This window comes from Passer domesticus, chromosome 30 (assembly GCF_036417665.1).
Source record: "Passer domesticus isolate bPasDom1 chromosome 30, bPasDom1.hap1, whole genome shotgun sequence".
Classification (NCBI taxonomy): Eukaryota; Metazoa; Chordata; class Aves; order Passeriformes; family Passeridae; genus Passer; species Passer domesticus.
In genome coordinates, this window is record NC_087503.1 from 2193026 (window position 1) to 2212041 (window position 19016).

General features: G+C 51.8%; 2 protein-coding genes and 1 pseudogene across 2 annotated transcripts in view; 1 reads left to right on the forward strand and 2 right to left on the reverse strand.

Moving 5' to 3' along the window:
* The window catches only part of LOC135287561 (zinc finger protein 345-like), a 737501-nt pseudogene that overhangs the window by 644954 nt on the left and 73531 nt on the right, over positions 1–19016 (forward strand).
* LOC135287518 (zinc finger protein 23-like) overlaps positions 1–19016 on the reverse strand; it is a 387441-nt gene that overhangs the window by 344406 nt on the left and 24019 nt on the right. The window lies entirely within an intron of this gene.
* LOC135287520 (olfactory receptor 14C36-like) lies at positions 1641–2345 on the reverse strand (the record flags this gene model as incomplete). Its single annotated transcript, XM_064400814.1, has 1 exon — positions 1641–2345. A coding segment is annotated over one exon (705 nt), but the record flags the coding sequence as incomplete, so codon positions are not given.

The following is a 19016-nucleotide window of genomic DNA, read 5'->3' on the forward strand; positions in this document are numbered from 1 at the left end:
AGGGAATTGAGTCCAGCATCAGCAAATTTGCAGATGACACCATCTGGGTGTGACTGTGGATCTGCTGGAGGGGAGGAGGGCTCTGCACAGGGCCCTGGACAGGCTGGATCCAGGGCCCAAATCCAACAAGGTGAGGTTTAACAAGTCCCAGTGCCGGGTCCTGCACTTTGGCCACAACAACCCCTGCAGCACTACAGGCTGGGGACAGAGTGGCTGGACAGCAGCCAGGCAGAAAGGGACCTGCAGGGACTGATGGACAGCAGGCTGGACATGGGCCAGCAGTGTGCCCAGGTGGCCAAGAAGGCCAGTGGCTCCTGGCCTGGATCAGGAATGGTGTGGCCAGCAGGAGCAGGGCAGTGATTCTACCCATGGTGCCAAGTCAGGAACTGCAATGGGGAGTGGGGCCAGAGAGGAAAGGGCAAACAGGGATGGGCTGTTTGCAGAGGAGGGGACAGGGATGGGTAATAGGAAGAAATTTGTACTGCTAGGAGTAAAGAAGAAAAAGTGAAGCAAAGGAAATGCTTGTGGCAGTTTGGGGGTGGCTGCCAGGCTGCCCTGCTCTGAGCAACAGTGTCTGCAGTGGCACAGGAAACTCCCAGCTGATGGGAACAAAGTTTCTGGCTGACTGCAGAGGCCAGGACAAAGCTGAGTGGTTTCCCTGGTGTCCCCCAGCCCTTGCTGGCCCCAGGGGCTGATGGCATTTGTGCTCCCTCAGGTTCATGTCCCCACAGCAGCAGCATGGGTGTGCTCCTGCCTGCTCTGTGCAATGCAAACAGGGGCTCCTGAGCCAGTGCTGCCGTGGCTGTGCCTGCAAGGATGCGGCACCTGTGTGAGCTGGGGGAGAGGCCAGGGCTGCAGAGGGGGGATGTTGTTGGCAGCTCCATCAGGACGCTCTGGGACGCTGCCCTGGGCTGTGCAGCGGCCTGGGGATGGATCAGCCCCTGCTCTGCTGCTCCTTCCCGTCTCCCCCAGGGCCCTTGCAGAGCCCCAGCCATGCTGTTTGCCCCCAGCCTGCCCACGGCCAGCCTGGGGCTGCTCACCCTGGGGCTTTTCTGTGCTGAGCATTGGCCTGGCCGTGTTCTTGAGAGAGCCTGGACAAGGAGCCTGCAGCCCCCAGGGCCTGGCCTGAGGCGTCAGCGCTGCCCCAGCAGTGCCCATGGCCTGTCCCTGCTGCAGCCCCGGCACTGCCACCCCCAGGACTGTGCCCGGCCCCGAGAGCACTCAGGCCCTGCAGCAACACCAGGGCCACCAGGGCAGCGGGGCAGGGCCACGGCAGCAGCAGTGGCAACACCAAGTGCTGCTGCTGCTGCTGGGCACAGCTGCTGGGCCAGCACTGATCTGCCCCAGCTCTGCACACAGACATTGCTGCTGCAGCTCCAGAGAAGGCAGCAAAAGGGCATCTCTGCAGAAAACTCTGCTGGGAGATCCTTTTGTTGCTTTAAAGCACAGACCCTCATTGACACAACGTGTGGCCACAGGGAAGGTGGAGAGAAACAAAATGAGAAATGGCAGAAAGGAAGGATTTTCTTTATGGTCAATATGAAAAAGAGTAAAACAATGAAAATAACTCCAAAATGAAACCAAAAACAAGGACAAAGATTACTTTTATTACAAATGATTTTCAGATATTAGACAGCAGTTTATTGTTGCTGATACCACCCTTTCATCAGTCTTCTCACTGCAGCCTTGAGCTCCTGGTTCCTCAGGCTGTAGATGAGGGGGTTCAGGGCTGGAGGCACCACCGAGTACAGAACTGACAGGGCCAGATCCAGGGATGGGGAGGACATGGATGGGGGCTTCAAGTAAGCAATCATAATAGTGCTGAGGAACAGAGAGACCACGGCCAGGTGAGGGAGGCAGGTGGAAAAGGCTTTGTGACGCCCCTGCTCAGATGGGATCCTCAGCACAGCCCTGAAGATCTGCACATAGGAGAAAACAATGAACACAAAACTACCAAGTCCTAAACAGATGGAAAACACAAGAAATCCAAGTTCCCTGAGGTAGGATTTGGAGCAGGAGAGTTTGAGGATTGCGGGGATTTCACAGAAGAACTGGCCCAGGGCATTGCCATGGCACAGAGGCAGGGAAAATGTATTGGCCGTGTGCAGCAGTGAATAGAGAAAGGCACTGGCCCAGGCAGCTGCTGCCATGTGGGCACAAGCTCTGCTGCCCAGGAGGGTCCCGTAGTGCAGGGGTTTGCAGATGGACACGTAGCGGTCGTAGCACATGACGGTCAGGAGATAAAACTCTGCTCCAATGAAGAACAGAAAGAAAAAGAGCTGTGCAGCACATCCTGTGTAGGAGATGGTGGTGGTGTCCCAGAGGGAATTGTGCATGGCTTTGGGGACAGTGGTGCAGATGGAGCCCAGGTCGCTGAGGGCCAGGTTGAGCAGGAAGAAGAACATGGGCGTGTGCAGGTGCTGGCCGCAGGCTACGGCGCTGATGATGAGGCCGTTGCCCAGGAGGGCAGCCAGGGAGATGCCCAGCAAGAGGCAGAAGTGCAGGAGCTGCAGCTGCCGCGTGTCTGCCAATGCCAGCAGGAGGAAGTGGCTGATGGAGCTGCTGTTGGACATTTGTGCTCTCTTGGCAAGGGGATCTGTATAAAACTAATCATGGAATATTTGGGTTTGGAGAGGACTTTAAATATCCCAGCACAGCCTGGGGGCACTTTCCCCCCACTGCCTGCCCAGGGCTCTGCTGCCTGGAGCTGTCCCTGCCAGCAGCTGCTTCCCTGTGCCCAGGGCTGGGCCCTGCCAGTGCTGCCAGAGCCCAGCCCAGCCCTGGGGGCTCAGCTCTGCCCTGCAGACCCCTCCCAGTTCTGGCACTGCCCAGGGGCAGCTCTGGCTCTGCAGGCTCTGATGGCAACGTCAGAGCAACCCTGAGGTGGCTGGAAAAGCGACACTGATGCTGCCTGTGATGATTTTTGTCACTGCCTAGTTAATAACCATCTGAGAAAAAAGATTTTTATTTTTCTCACCCTGAAGTGAGAGATGAATATCTGTGTGCAATTTCCCATCCAGGCAACAAGAGCAGTAGATTAAAATCGCAGCATTTTCCCTTTTATGCAGCCCCTTCTCGCTCTGGTTCTTATATAACCTCATTCAAAATGTTCTGCAGTTAAATGGCATGCTGGGAGCAGTCCTGAACAATGCGGCATTCTCCCCAGAAAAGTAGAATATTTCCAAGCCTTCCCAGCTGTCTCCTTCCCCCCAGATCTTGTCCCCCAGTGCTGGGAGCAGCTCCCTGGGCCGGCTGAGAGCTGTCCCTGGCAGGCAGCAGAGTCCCTGCCCCAGCACAGCGCCCTGGGCTGCAGGAGCCTGCTCTGCAGGACAGCCCTGGGCACCCCTGGCTGCTCTGCACAAGAGACAATCAGAGAATGTACTCACAGGGTCTGTAGGCATTGGGATGTTCCAGCTTTAGGAGATGGCTCCAGGAGCTGCAGCTGCGTTATCCTGCAGCCAGAGGTTCCTGTGCCAAGGGCTGGCAGTGATTCTGCCCCAGGCACTTCTCAGCACCTTCCCAGCTCTGACTGATTGAAGCTCTCTGTGCCTCTGGGCTGTGCCCGGGCTGGCTGCAGGCAGTGTCCCAGCCCTGCTGGGCTGGCAGAAGAGCTGCTCCTCAAGAGAAATGTGCTTTTGAAGCTCTTCTTGCTTACCATGAGCTGCCTCTGTGCCAGGAGCCCAGCCCAGTTCAGCAGCACAGACACAGCACCAGGACTTTAATGACCCTCTGGGGCTTTGTGCTCAGGCCCTGAACAGCAGTCCCTGAGAGGCAGCTGAAGAAACCTCTCCAGAACTCCAAGGCACAATCCAACTCCAAAGTTTCTTGGAATTTTAATGGGTCCCTGGGAGGGACCGAGACACTGAGAAAGTGTTCCCAAGCCCCAGGCAGAGCAGAGAACTGGAGGCAGTGATGACAGGTGGGGACAAAGAGAAGCCAAGTCTTGGTGGCCTGGGGCACAGCAGCAGGGTCTGTGCCACCAAGGGCTGGGAGGAGACACCTTGTCCTGAGGCCCTGGGGCCTCCTGGCACAGCCCCAGCCAGGCTGGGCACTGTCAGCCCCTTGTCCTGCCCTCAGCATCCCCCCCTAGCCCACATCCCAGTGGCCTCAAGGATCTGCTGGAAGGAGTCCCTGGGGAGCCTTGCTCAGCAATGGCCCTGGGGGCTCCTGAATGCTCCCAGGGACTGCAGGTTTTTCAAAGGACTTTGGGTTTGGCTTTTGCCTTGGAGTCTCTGAGAGGTTTGTGCAATCATGGTCTCCAATTATCTGCTGTAATTAGTCCCTGGAGAGGCTTTGTCAGTAACAACACTCAGTGGGGCTCATTAATGCTTCAAGGTACTTCAGTTATTTTAAGTTACTTGATGTTTCTCTTTTGATAAACACTCTGTGAGTGGTTTGTGCAATCATGGCCCCAGTTATCTGCTTTAATGAGTCCCCTGAGAGCTTTGTACTGACACTCAGTGGGGCTCATTAATACTTTGAGATACTCAAGGTTTTTGAAATACTTTGAATTTTCCTATTCACACTGAGACTTTGAAAAGTTTTTGTGCCATCCTGGCCTCCAGTTCTCTCCTCCAAGGAGTCCATGAGGAGCCTGTGCTGGGGATGGACCTCATTGGGCCCATTCATGCCTTGACACACTTTGGGTTTTCTTCTGGCTTGGACTCCTGGACAGGTTTGTACAATCTCCTCTCAGGCCCTAAGGTTCCAGGGCTCAGCTCCAAATGTACCATGGGGCTTATTAGCATCAAGCAAGTCCTGACAAACCATGGCTCTGCCTTGATTTCCCTCTGCTCTAGTGCTGTTCATCAGGAAGTCTTCCTCTTGGAGAAATATTTGAAAGATTTTCTAGTAAATATGTATTCCTATTTTCAAGGATATATTTTATTTTTTTTTTCTTATTACACAAGAGGTGATTGAAGCATTCAGTGACTGATACTGATTCAGGGACACTCCGAAGGAGGTCTGGCCTGGTCAGAGAAGCTGTGCCTTGAGCTCTGACCCAGTGTCAACAACCTTGCTCCACATTCCCCATCCCCATCCTCTCTCTCCTCACTCACTTGGGATCTGCTTTGCTTGGAGATCTGACTGCACACAGCCAAAGAGGGGTTTTGTCTTTTTAATTCTTTGAAGCAATCTAAAACTCTTGAGTGTCTCTGTTGAAAACATAGACCATCCTCAAGGCTGTGCCAAGCCCAAGGTGTCACCCAGGTGTCACCAAGGACACTCCCGGCCTGCCCTGGGCCAGCTGTGAGGGTGGATCATCATCCCAACCTGCACTGGGCCATTGCAAAATGAGAAATTCTGCCTAGTTTGATGTTGATTTCTGTTAGGGACCGGATGCCCCCGCTACCCCAGAGACAATATTTTCTAAAATGTCCTTGTTGACCACACCGGAAACATATTTTTGGGCCCTGTAATTGTTGCTGGGGCCCCTTCAAGGGGAATGGCATGGCCACTAGGGCCTCTGCAACTCCTTGCCCAATGGCCTGGGCTTGTACGGCCGCTATGTCTTCTGTGGTCCTGAGGCAATTACAGTCTCAATCACCTGCAGAGTGTCGGTTCCATCTCTAGTGGAAGGGCACACACCCCTTTCTTACATTCCAGGTTGGCATTGGATACCACCAATGAGTTTAGTAATTCATTTTGAGTCTTTTCATCCCTGACTTGTTTCTCTAGTGCCTGTTTAAGGTGATCAATCAATTTCATGCAGGCCTCTCTGGGTTCTTGTCTTATGTTTACATAGTCCAAACTGGGGGTGCTACCATCCGGTACCTGGATTAAAGCTTTCAAAGCCATCTATTTTATATCGTCCAATACTTCTCTGGGGATACCTGCTGCTTGATCATCTGTCAGGCTGTGTTGTCCTTCTCCAGCTAGATGGCTGATTGTCAATTGCGCCCTTGCCTCATTATTAGCATAGTCTGCTATTCATTGATTTAGTAAACACTTCCATCCCCCTTTCCCATAGGGTCCATTCTGTAGGTGATAAAAACATGGTCATAATATATTTTAAATCAGAGGGGGTTACATGTGCTGTGAACATGGCTCTCATTAGGCCATTAAAACAAGGTGGGTCCTGCCTCTAGTCTTTAGCTGCCCCACACAGCTCCTTGATTTCCCCGTAAACCAATGGCTGATACCTGGGATTCTGCTCCCTTCTTTCATCATGTCCTGGGGCAATGAGGAGTTTCAAGACTATTTGCCAGTCTCCTTCCTTAACTGCTTCCTTCCAGATCCTTTTCCAGGGATCTTCTAGGCCTGAGGGGAGATGTGGCTCTGGGGAATCCAAACTGTCTTCTGGGGAGGAAGAATAACTTGGAGCAGAAACACTGGGATTAGAAATAGTGTGACAGTTTGGCTTAGTATCCTTGACCATGGGGTTTATTTTGTTGCCGGAGGGTGAGTAAAGGGCGCTGCCATTTTGTCATTTTCTGGAGCTGTGGCCCAGGGTGGAGGTGGAATGAATGACAGTGGAGGCGTGACCTGCAGTCACAGGGGTGGAGTCTGGAGGTTCGTTCAGAGTGGAAGAGAAGGTTGTGGGAGCAGGAGGTGGAGGAGCCAAGATGGAGGGAGGATGGCCAGGCTCTCGAGCCACATTTGGGCTTCTTCCATCTTGGGTCTCCAGGGCACAATGCTCCAAGACAGCATGGCCATTGCCATCTTGCAGCATCATGGAAAGTCCAAGAAAGGCGGGTTTCGGGGGAGGTCCAGGGTTAGGAGTGACTGATGGATCAAGTTTTTGACACGCAGCTTGCTGGTGAAGTGTCTCAAGGATGGTGTGGAAGAAGGGGAGCATGGGGGGTGCAATGGGGTCCCTTTTGATCGAAAGGTTGTACAATTTAAATCCCACAGAGTCACAAAATCATTTATGGGATGTGGATCCGTATTTTAAAAACACGCTGGCAAAATGGGTGAAAAATGTCCTGCATTTTCCCAAACCCACCTGAAATTATCCACATGAGGAAACCATCATCATGGCCACCAATGCTGGCTCAAGTCTCTCGAAGTGATGGGAAATCCACCGGGCCTGGCACAATCCACAATCCCGGGGAGCTCTGGCCTATCTCTCAGCTAACCCCAGCTGACACAACTGAATGTCAGGGTCCCTGCTCAGGGGCCAGATGTCCCAGTGAGGGTGGCTGCGACAAAACTCTCTGGTTCCCTGACTTAAGAGTGAAGTTGGTGAAAATGAAAAGGAGCGGGTTCAATGGAGTTGCCCAAAAAGAACTTCAATAATGGGGTGAAAAACAAAAAACGTGGAGAAGTCAAGCCCAGTATGAGGGGAAGATCCAAAGACCTGAGACAAAGCAATAATACATACACTTGGGGGTGGAACACTCTAGAACAATACCCATATAGGGGAAACAAGTAAGCAGTAGGGAAGCAGAACTTGGACAACTTAGAATAACAACACTAAAGGCTTATGGGAGAATTCCCAAGCTCATCCTAAGTTAAACGAATGACTCCCAGGACTTGAAACTCATTCCTGGTTCTTCCAGGACAAAATCTGGCTGACTCTGAGTTACTGCCGGGCTAACTCCCACACTGCTGCTTTGCACTGGCCCCTTGGGACCATGGGACCCAACAGAGCCACAGTGATGTCCTTGGTTCCACGAGGCTCCAGAGTGTCACAATGGTCCCTTGGATCCATGGTGCTCTGCAGTGTCACAATGGCCCCTTCATTTCACAATGCCACAAAGTGTCACATTGGACTTCATAAGAAGGAAACCACAGAACCCCCATGTTTCAGGAGCTGATGAATGGCAGCCACCAGAGGCCAAGGCAAGCCTGACCTGTCTGTCCTGGCAGGTTTGTCTGGGAGCAACCCTTAGATATTCAAAATTATGAATGTGGAATCCTAATGTCAGACATTTGTGCCTGGAGGAGGATGATGTTTTTCCACAAAAAGAAAAGCATAGAGCCCTTTCCAGTGTTTGGAAAACAGGTCAGTACTGGCACTCAGGAGTTAAAGACCATCCAGACCTGTCTGTCCTGGTAGCTTTTCTCTGGCAGCAATCCTTGGATACACAGAAAATTGGAGGTGGAATCCTAATTTTGGCCATGGATACCTGGAAAAGATGGAGAGTTCTTTTCCATACAATGGAAAGCCCAGAGCCCCAGTGTTTCAGGGTCAGATGGGAGTGGCCTTCCACATTCCAAGGTCAGCCAGACCTGTCAGGTGACTCCTGGGAGGCCAAGGCAGCCAGACCTATTTTGTGTTCTCTTGGTTCCACAGGGCCCTGCAGTGTCACAATGGCTCTATGCTTCCATGAGGTCGAACAACATCACAGTGGTTCTCTTGCTTCCATGATGTCCTGTGGCATCATAATGGCCCCTTGGTTACACAAGTGCTTAAGGATCTTAATGGTCTCTATGTTTGCACAAGGCCCCACAGTGTCATAATGGTCTTTGTGTTCCATGAAGCCCTGCTGTGTCACCATGGCCCCTTGGTTCTGTTGGGGCCCAGTAGTGCAACAATGGTTCCACAGCTTCCCACAGTGTCACAATGACCCCTTCCCTCCATGAGGCCCTGCAGGGTCACAGTGGCTCTTTGGTTCTGTGGGGCCCCAGAGTGTCACAAGGATTCCATGGGGTCTTGCAGTGCCACAATGGTCTCCATGGATCCATGGTGCCCCACAGGATCACAACGGCCCTTTGGCTCCATGAGGCCCTGAAATGCAACAATGGCCTCTTGGGTCCACAAAGCCCTGCTGCTTCACACTGGCCCCTTGGGACCATGCAGCCCAACAGAGCCACAATGATGTCCTTGGTTTGGTGAGGCTCCACAGTGTCACATGGTCCCTTGGATCCATGGTACTCTGCAGTGTCACAATGCCCCTGCATTTCACATGAACCCACAGTGTCACAATGGTCTCCATGGTTCCTCAAGACCCCACAATGTCACAATGATCTCCTTGGTTCCACAAGTTCCTACAGGGTAACAATGCCCTTTGGCTCCACAACGCCCCACAGTGTCTCAGTGGTCTCCACAGGAAGAAAACAGCCGAGCCCCAGGGGCAGATGAGAGGCAGCCTCCAGAGGCCAAGGCTAGCCAGACTTGACTGTATTGGCAGATTTTGTCTGGGAGAAAGCCTTGGATATAGGGAGATTTAGAGGTGGAATCCTAATTTAAGCCATGGGAGCCTAGACAAGAAAGATAGTTCTTTTCCATAGGAAGGCAAGTACGGAGCCCCAGTGCTTCACAGTCAGATGGGAAGTGGCCCTTGACATGTCAAATTCAGCGGGACCTGTCAGACAGGCCCCAGGAGGCCAAACCAGGCAGACCTGTTCCATGTTCTGCTGATATCATGGGTCCCCACACCATCACAATGGTCTCCTTGATTCCATGAAGTCTGGCAATGTCACAATGACTTCTTGCTTTCATGAGCCCCAACAGAGTCACAGTGGTCCCTTGGCTCCATGCGGCCCTGCTGTGCCACAATGGCTCCTTGTTTCTATGGGCCCCACAGTTTGATCATTGACCCTTGCTTCCACAGGGCCCCTGAATTGCACAATGGTTTCCTTGATTCCATGAAGTTCCACAGTCCCACCATAGTTTCCTTGGACCCGCATTGTCACAGTGACCCTTGGTTCCATGAGGTTCCGGAGTGTCACCGTGGTCGCTGTCAGAGGCTGGATGAGATCGATGTCCCGAGACACCTCGGGATGCTCAGAATGCCCGTGTGGGGCCAGGCCCGGGTCAGGCCTTGGTTTGTGGTGGGACAGAGCCCTGCCCCCAGCCCTGGCAGAGCTGTCAATCACACAGCAGGGGCGGTGCTATCCCAGCTGTGATTGGCAGCAGAGCAGATGTTGATGGGACAGGAGCCCTGCGGGGCTCTCAGGGACCTGCAGCTTGCAAGGTGCTCTGCTCTCCCTCAGGTGCTCTCGGAGAGATCCAATCCCAGCTGGGCACCTCAGGGCACAAGTGGCACTGCCTGTTCATTAGCACACAACAGATGTCTGCCTGGAAAGGGGCACAGGTTTTAATACCTGTTAGTGTCATAATATACCAGAAAATATTTCTTATCTGGATTACTTGAGTACTTCTAAGAAACGGCAAAGTTTTCCCACCAGGAACAGGAGTTTCCTGGATCTACTGGATTCTTCTACTGATGGCAGGAGAAAAAATACTGATCTTCTCCTCTACCTTTGCCAGCAACATTCAGTCTAGTATTTCACGGCCCTCTTCCTTCAGGTGTTTCCAGCTCTCCTGGTAAAATGGCCATGTCTAAGGACATCTCTTCATTTAGAGCAGCTGGATCTATGCCCTTCCCCTTTCTCCCAGATTTCCTCCTGCAGCTGTTCTCTGGTCATTCCAATGTGTGTCCTTTGACTGGCTTCATGCTTTGAGCATCAGGGAGCTGCCTAATTTCTATGAAGTTTAAATACCTCCCTAGTCAGCATCTTACTTGTAGTTTTATCTTTTCTATCACCTCTTCTCTGTTGAAAATCCTTCCTGTATGGCAATCCCTTGTGGATGGTGGACATGTCAGATGTTGCTGGGATGTCACAAGGAGCTCAGGGAAAGGGTTTGATATTTCTTAAATTTTATCATGTTCACATTTTTTTATGTTGTCCATGAAGAGAAACCCTTCTGTGCCTCTGAGTCTCACCAGTTCCTGGTCCCTCCAAGGGCACAAACATGATGAGTTGTGGTTCCCACTCCAGTGGCTGCACTTGGACCTCCCTCCATAGCCAGAGCAGAGCTCCCTTGTCCCAGAAAGTGCCTGGCAAAGGAGGGATGAAGGAAACAGGACAGGCTGTGGGGATCAGGGGCAGGGCAGAGCCAGGGAGAAGAATGACTTTTGCATTTGATGGAGCTGTGCCTTCCCTTGGCTTTGTTGGCTGACAGGAAATGAACATCCCTCTGTGTCTCGGGCAGCTCCTTCTCCAAGGAAAGCAGGTGGGAGTGGGAGCCAAGGAGCTGAAAGCTGCAGGTGCAGCCTGGGCTGGAGGAAGCTCAGATTTGCACAAGGCTGCTCTGAGTGCCAGGGCTTGGATGGGGGAAATGGTAGGGTGGGGGTAGGGACAGAGTCTGATTGATTGTCAGCCATGAAGGGTCTTGGTTTTCATATCTATTCAAACTGCATGAGGAGGTACTTGGATTCCATGTCCATTGGAGATTGCATATATCCATTTATGATCAGGAATAAAAAACCTAAACAGGACCTATAAATCTTTTCTCACTGTCTTTTTAAATATAATGAATTCACTTTGAATATACTACTGAGATGTGTCTAATTAACCACAAATTATTTGAAAACTAAAATCAAATTATTCCCAGAGGCTTGGCTTGTTAAGATGGTCTGAATGTTAATAAGCCCTGGGACACTGAATTCCTGAACTGAAAGGCTGAAGGCTGAACAAGCCTCTGGAGCAGTGAAATCCAGCAGCAGCCTCCAAGTTGCTGAGGATGTCAGCAGCCCCCACTGAGGCCATCCCTGCCCAGAGACCGTGGGGGAATGGGCAGACAAGGAGAGCGTCCCTGGGGCTGGGCCAGCAGAACTCAGAGGCAGCAGCGGCTCCAGCTGGGCAATGGAGTGTGGAATGTGGCTGGGAAAGCCCTGCCTGGGCTGGTCCAAGCAGGACAGACAAGCCCTGAGCCCCATCCCCCAAACAACTCTCTCAAGGAGACATTTAAAAGGAATTACAGTTGTTTGTGTACCCTGAGTTCGATGTACTGGAGAAATACCAACAAGAGATTCTCAGGAGCTGAAAACAGCAAAAGAGTCTTTACTGGCAACTTTAGAAAATCAGAGAAATTTTGTCAAAATGTTTAATGCATCATTCAATCACCAAAAAACACTTCTCAAGGCAATAACTTGCCCTGTTCAACATCCCAAACTCTAAGCCTGTTCAATTTAAAACTAGTCAGAGTTTGCAAGAGGACAAAAATAGAAGAAGTAGACACAGAAAGAGAGAAAGAAAAATAAGATTTATAGAAGCACAGACAGAGCTACCAACTCCTGGATTCCAGCACTGTTCAGATGGAAATTCCAAGAGGAGGCAGGGTCAAGATGTGTGCTTACCTTGTCGTCAGCCTTCAATACCCCTTGGTCTTGCTGGGCCCTTCCCCCAGGTGGGACCTGGGCTCAGGAGCTGGGCTGGGGGCTCCAGAGGTGGCTGTGGAGCATTGCCTGTGCTGTGCCAAGGACTGGCAGCCACTGCTGTGCTGGGATAGAGGCTCTGGGGGGATTGGGGTTCCAGGGCAGTGCTGGGGTTCCAGAGCAGGGCAAGGCTGGATCTGCCCATTCCTCCCCGACACATGAAATGTTTTGAGCCAACAATCTCCTCCAGTCTGTCACAGTATGCAATGTTGGAGGTGAAATCCCAGTTGTGGCCATGTTCACCTGGAAAAGAAGGAGAGCTCTTTTCCATAGGAAGGAAAGCACAAAGCCCCAGAGTTTGGAAGGCAGGTGAGAGTCTCACTAGGCAAGCCAGACTTGTCAGTAATGGCAGATTTTGTCTGGGAGCAGTCTTTGAATTTAGGGAATTTTGGAATTGGAAGCCCAATCTCAGCCATGGGCGCCTAGAGAAGCAGAATAGTTCTTTCCACAAGAAGGAAAGCATCGAGCCTTCCCCAGAGTTTTGAGGACAGATGAAAGGTGACCCTCATTAAAACGTTGTCAGCCAGTCTTGTCCTGGCAATATTCCTATGGGAATAATCCCTGGATATATGGAAATTTGGAGATGATATCCCAATTCTGACCATGGGTGCCTGCAGGAGAAGGACAGATCTTTTCCATATGAAAGAAAGTATGGAGCACCAGTGTTTCAGCAGCAGATGAGAAGAGACCTTCAACATGCCGTGGTCAGTTGGACCAGTGAGGCAGTCCACAGGAGGCCAAACCAGCCAGAACTGTTCTGTGTTGCCATGGTTTTAAGAGGCCCTGCAGTATCACCATGGTCCCCTTGGTTCCATGGGGCCCCATAGTGTCCTAATGGTGATTTGGTTCCATGTGGTCCAGCAGTGTCACCATGGTGCTTTGGTTCAATGGGGTCCCACAATGTCACAATGGCTCCTGGGTTGCAGAAGGCCCCAAAGTGTCACAATGGTCCCAACGATTCCATGAGGCCTTGCAGTGTGGCAATGGTCCCCGTCATTCCCCAGGCCCCACAATGACACGTGACTCCTCTATTCCATGAGCCCTGCAATGTCACAATGGTCTCCTTTGGCTCCACAGTGTCACAATGGACCACTGATGACACGAGACCCTGCAATGTCACAATGGCCCTTTGTTTCCATGCAGCCCTGCAGTGTCACAAAGGCATCTTGGTTTCACGAGGGCCCACAGTATCACAATGGACCTCTTGGTTCTGTGGGGACCCCCAGGGTCGCAATGGTCTCACTGGTTCCATGAGGCCTCAGAGTGTCACAATGCTTTGCTTATTCCACGGGGGCTCTTAGTGTCACAATGCTCTCCGTGATCCCATGAGTCCCCTCAGTGTCACAATGGCCCCTTGGTTCCATGAGACTGTGAGGTCTCTTAATGGTGTCTCCATGATTCCATGAGGCCTTGCAATGCGACAATGGACCTCTGGCTCCATGGGATCTCGCAGTGTCACAATGGCCCCTTGGTGTCACAAGGCCCCACAGTGTCACAATGGTCCCTTGGTCTCACAGGGTCCCACAGTGTCACCATGGTCCCTTGCTTCCATGGGCCTGTGCTGCTGCATTCCCCCCTCCCCTTCTCAGGCCGCCCTGCCAGCTCAGAAATGCTCCTTGGGCCTCGGCCTTGGCCAACAGCCCCTGGGCTCAGCTCCTCTGCAGCTCAGCACAAACACTGTCTGCTCCAGGCACTGCTGTGCCCAACCAGCTCCTGGTTTCTGGAGGAGCAGCCCTGGGAACTGCTTTTGTTCCCTCAGTGGCACAACATTCCTGTTCTCACAGTGCCAAAGAAAGCTGTTGATGCCAAGTGCGGCCAGGATGAACCATTGCTGTGACTGCAGCCCCTCTCTTGGGGCCCTACAAACAGCGCTGCAAAAGGAGCCCCTTGGAGCTCTCCTGGGCCAGTGATTCCCTCTGAGTGGGGCCTCTCCCAGCCGGGAACTCTCCCGTTTGCTGCACTCGGGGATCCTGAACAATGAGGGAGTCTGGGCCGATCCCCCCACTCCTCCAGGCTCAACCCTTCACCCGCTGGGGAGATGCCAAAGCATCCACAGGGAGCATCTCCTGCCCTGAGGGGAATTTCTCACAGGAGCCTTGCACTGACTCTTTGTGTCTGTGTGCACACAGGAGTGCCTGTGCTGGGGAGTTGTGGCAGAAATGCTGCTCTCGGAGGGGTTGGAGTGCCTTGGATAGCTGAGTCAGTCAGGCCTGTAAGTGAGGTTAAATCATGAGGTCTAAGTGAAGTTAAATGCTACTAAGGGTGGTTCTTTTGCTAAGTTGTTATGTTTAATATAAGGTATAACCTAAGTTGAATATTGTTAGGTGTTATTCCTCTTTTAAATTGATAAGTCATAGGTCATAAGTTAGGTTAAATACTCTTAAGTGCTGTACTTTTGCTAAATTGTGAAGTTTAAGGTATCACTTAAGGTTAAGGTATAAGTTAAGTCCTGTTAAGCTTGAGCTATGTTTAGTCCTGTTCAGCTTTTAGGCCGTATTCCTTTTATCCTTGCCCTCACTGTCCTGTTGACACACACACACACACACACACACACACACACACACACACACACACGGTCAGTTCTTGGTTTATTTCTGGTTTGATTGTCTGGATTTGATTTGGTTTTGTTGTTGCTTTATTTCCCTGGTGTGCCTGAAGTGTCCAGTCAGGAGTGACTCTTGCCAAGGAATTTTGTGGTACTGTCACTTAATATTAAATCTGGCTTTTGCTGATCCCTTGCTGGGGATTTTTTCAGTGCTCTCAAGCCCTCATTTATAACAGGGTGAAGGAGCCCTGGCCCAGGCTCTGGCCCTGGGGGACACGGGGACACTGCCCAGGGGTCCCTGTCCCCCTGTCCCACCCCCAGGGCCCCGGCCCCCCGTCCCCGTGTCAGGCTCTGGGGTCGATCTCGTGGAACATCCTCTGGGGGAGGCTGCGGCGCCGGGGGCGGGGGGACCCGGGGGGACAGGGGACCCCGCTGTGCACGAGCAGTGTTGGACTGCTCTGGGGGAACTGTGAGGGGGGCTGGGGCAGAGTGACCTCCCCAGTGACCTCACACAGCCCCTGTGATGTCACCAGCCCCTGTGATGACACACAGCCCCTTTGTGATGACACAGCCCCCATTATGATGTCACAGTTAATCTTGTGATATTACACATCCTCCTCTGGGATGTCACACAGCCATTCTGTGATGTCACAACCCCTGTGTGATGTCACACAGGTGCCCTGTGATGGCAGAATCCATTCTATGATGTCACAAAGCCTACTCTATGATGTCACAGGCAACTCTGTGATGACACACTACTGCTCTGTGATGTCACAGGCTGCTCTGTGATGTCACAAAGCCCCTTCATGGTATCACAAGGGCCAGTGCTAGAATATCACTCTGTGATACCATAAAGCTGCTCTGTGATGTCACAGAAAATTTGGTGATGTCACAAATTCACCATGTGATGTCACAGTCTGTTCTGTAATGTCACATCTGGCTCTATGATGTTACTTAGTCACCTCCTCTTCTCCAGGATAAACAACCCAGCTCCCTCAGCCGCTCCTCAGAGGACTTGTGTTTCCAGACTCCTCACCAGCCTTGTTTCCCTTCTCTGGACATGCTCCAGCCCCTCCATGTCCTTCTTAAATTGGGGGCCCTAGGACAGCAAACAGCACTTGAGGTGCTGCCCAACCAGTGCTGAGCACAGGGGAAGAATCACTGCCCTGCTACTGCTGGCCACACCATTCCTGATCCAGGCCAGGAGCCATTGGCCTTCTTGGCCACCTGGGCACACTGCTGCCTCATGTCCAGCCTGCTGTCCATCAGTCCCTGCAGGTCCCTTTCTGCCTGGCTGCTGTCAGCCACTCTGTCCCCAGCCTGTAGTGCTGCAGGGGTTGTTGTGGCCAAAGTGCAGGACCCAGCATGGGACTTGTTCAACCTCACCTTGTTGGATGTGTTCCCTGGATCCAGCCTGTCCAGGGCCCTCTGCAGAACCCTCCTCCCCTCCAGCACATCCACACTCACACCCAGCTTGATGTCATCTGAAAATTTGCTGATGCTGGACTCAATCCCCTCATGCAGTTCATCAGTGCAGCTATTGAAATCCACCCTGGCTGGCTCTGATCCCTTGGCCATCCTGTGGGTGCCCTGTGATGGCACTCAAGGTGATCTGTTCCATAACCTTGCCAGGCACCCAGGTCAGGCTGACAGGCCTGGAGTTCCCCAGATCCTCCTTCCAGCCCTTCTTGGGGATGGGCTCACATTGGCACCTCCAGTGCTCTGGGACCTCCCTGGTGTGCCAGGACTGATGGTAAATGATGGAGAGCAGCTTGGGGAGCTCATCCACCAGCTTCCTCATCCTCCTGGGATGGATCCCATCTGGTCCTGGGGACACCTGTGAGCACCTGAGTGGCTCAGCAGGTCCCCAGCTGCTTCCTCCTGGATTGCAGGGGCTGTTCAGCTCCCTGTGCCCATCTACCAGCTCAGGAGAACACTTGTCCTGAGGGTGGCCTGTCTTACTGTTGAAAACTGAGACAAAGAAGGGGTGAAGTACCTGAGCCGTTTCCTCATCTTTTGTAACCATATCCCCCACAATAAGAAATGCAGGTTGCCCTTAGCCCTCTTTTGCCATTAATGTACTTATAAAAACATTTTTATTATCCTTCACAGAAGAATACAAGTTGTTTTAACTGAGCTTTCACCGCTCTAATTTTCTTTCTGCATGACTTAACAACATCCTTAAATATTTCTTGATTTACCTGCCTCTATGTCCAAAGGTGATGCACCCTCTTTTTAACCCCTAAATTCCTGCAAAAGCTCCATGCCCAGCCCGGCCAGTCATTTCTTCCTCTGGGTCATCTTTTTGCACAAAGGGACAGTCTACTCTTGCTCCATCAAGGTTTCTTTGCTGAAGTGTGTCCATCCTTCCTGGAAGCCTGTGTTTTTACGGGCTGTTTCCCTTAAAAGAATCAGTTCCTGATTTGGTACTCCCCAAATATGCATCCTCAATTCGGCCTAAGTCTGCCCTTAAAAGTCCAGTGTAGAAGATTTATTGATGCCCCTCCTTCTTTCATGGAATATTTAAAACCTCAATAATTTCATGGTGACTGTGCCCCAAACAGCCTCTGACCAGCACTTCTCCCACCAGCCCTTCTCTCTTTGTGAGCAGCAGGAGACAGAGCTTTCCTTGGGAGTGGGAATTGCAGGAAACATCCCCAAAGTGCAGCTTGGAAGGTTCAGGCTGGAGCTGAGGAGAAAGCAAAGTCCCTGCCAGGGTAGAATTGTGGTGCTCGAGGTGTGGCAGCGTGAGGCTGGGCCATGGCCGGCTCTGTGTGCCAGGAGCCGGCAGCGCTGGGTGCAGGGAGCGCAGGGAGGGCACAGAAACGCTGGCTGAGAAATGCTGGGGCACAGCGAGAGGGGTGAGTGCAGCCGGCCAGGGCACAGGAGCAGCACGCACAGGGGGCACAGCCTGCAGGACAGATGGCCAAGGGCTGGGCAGGGCTGGCAGGGCCACAGGCACCCAGGCCTTTGTGCCCTGGGCTCGGGCAGCGCCTCTGGAGGCCCCACAGCAGGAACTTTCCTGGCAGGGGCTGCACTTTGGCTCTCCCTCGGCCTCACTGGCCAGGCTGGCAGGGGCTGCAGGTTTATGGCATTTGTCCTTGCTGCCCCTCACATCCCCCTGCCCCACAGAGAGCCCCGAGCCACCCGTGAGGGACAGGCCCTGCTGGCCCAGGCTGGGCTCAGGGCTTGGCCTTTCTGCTTCCCCCAGCCAGCCCAGGCCTTGCTCAGCATTGCAGTTCCCTGCCCAGAGCCTTGGGCTCCCCGCACTCCTGGCCTCAAGGATCTGCTCTCAGCAGTCCCTGGGGAGCCTTTGGCACTCCCTGCCCTCACTGGGGCCCAGCCATGCTCCAAGGCACTTGGAGTTTTGCTGCTGACTCCTTGAGCAGCTTCTTCATCCTTCCCTCAGTGCCTGAGGCTCCTGGACCCAGCCCCAAATCCACCGTGGGGCTGATTAAAACACAGAAAGCCCTCAGGAGCTCTTTGTCTCCCTTCAATTGTCTTCAAGTCTCCAGGGCTTGTGCAGTGATTGGAGTCAGTTTGGAGTTCTGTTAAGGAGGAAGATGTCAATGTGCACCAAACACATGATGTTTGGATTTAATCATATGGGTGGTTTTCTATTTTTCAGTTCAGAAAAGAGGTGATAGAAGCATTCCCAAAGTGATCTTGATGCTGAATGTCTCCTTAGGAGGTCTGGGCACGGAGAAGAACAAGCCCCTTTTGGGCTGACCCTGTTTGTACAGCCTGCTGCTCACCCCAGCCTCACCATGTCTGACATGGCCCACCTGGGACTGACATCCTAAAGCATGCAAAAATGTTGCTGTAATTTATTATTTTATTTTATTCTGTATCAAATTATTTTGTGTTATTATTTAACTACGTATATATTTATTATATTCATTTCTATTTATAATAACAACATCGTTTTTTCTTACCTAGTTTTTATGTTGTGAAATACAAAGCTATGTTTTGTGTCAGGTACATACAGGCAACCTGTGTACCTGTGATTGGGATATGTGTGGAAACTGATCATGGGACAGTTACAAAGACAATTCTAATAAATAACTGAGGAAGTAAAGCATGGAAGAAGGCCTTTGAACCTATCCTTTGTTCGCAATTAACCTTTATAACTCTTCAGTTGATTTAGGAGCATTCGAATTAAAGCTTTAAGGATGTTGCTGCTTGACAGGAACTTTCTGCTTCTAGCTAAAATGAGTTTTGCAATAATAAGCTTTTGAAGTATCATTTTAGAATATTGCTTGTAGTAAGTATCTTTGGAACTGTAGCTTTAGAATATATCAAAAGGAAACATGCTTATCTCAACACCTTAACAAAACAGTGAAAAGCAGCTTGAGAAAGGA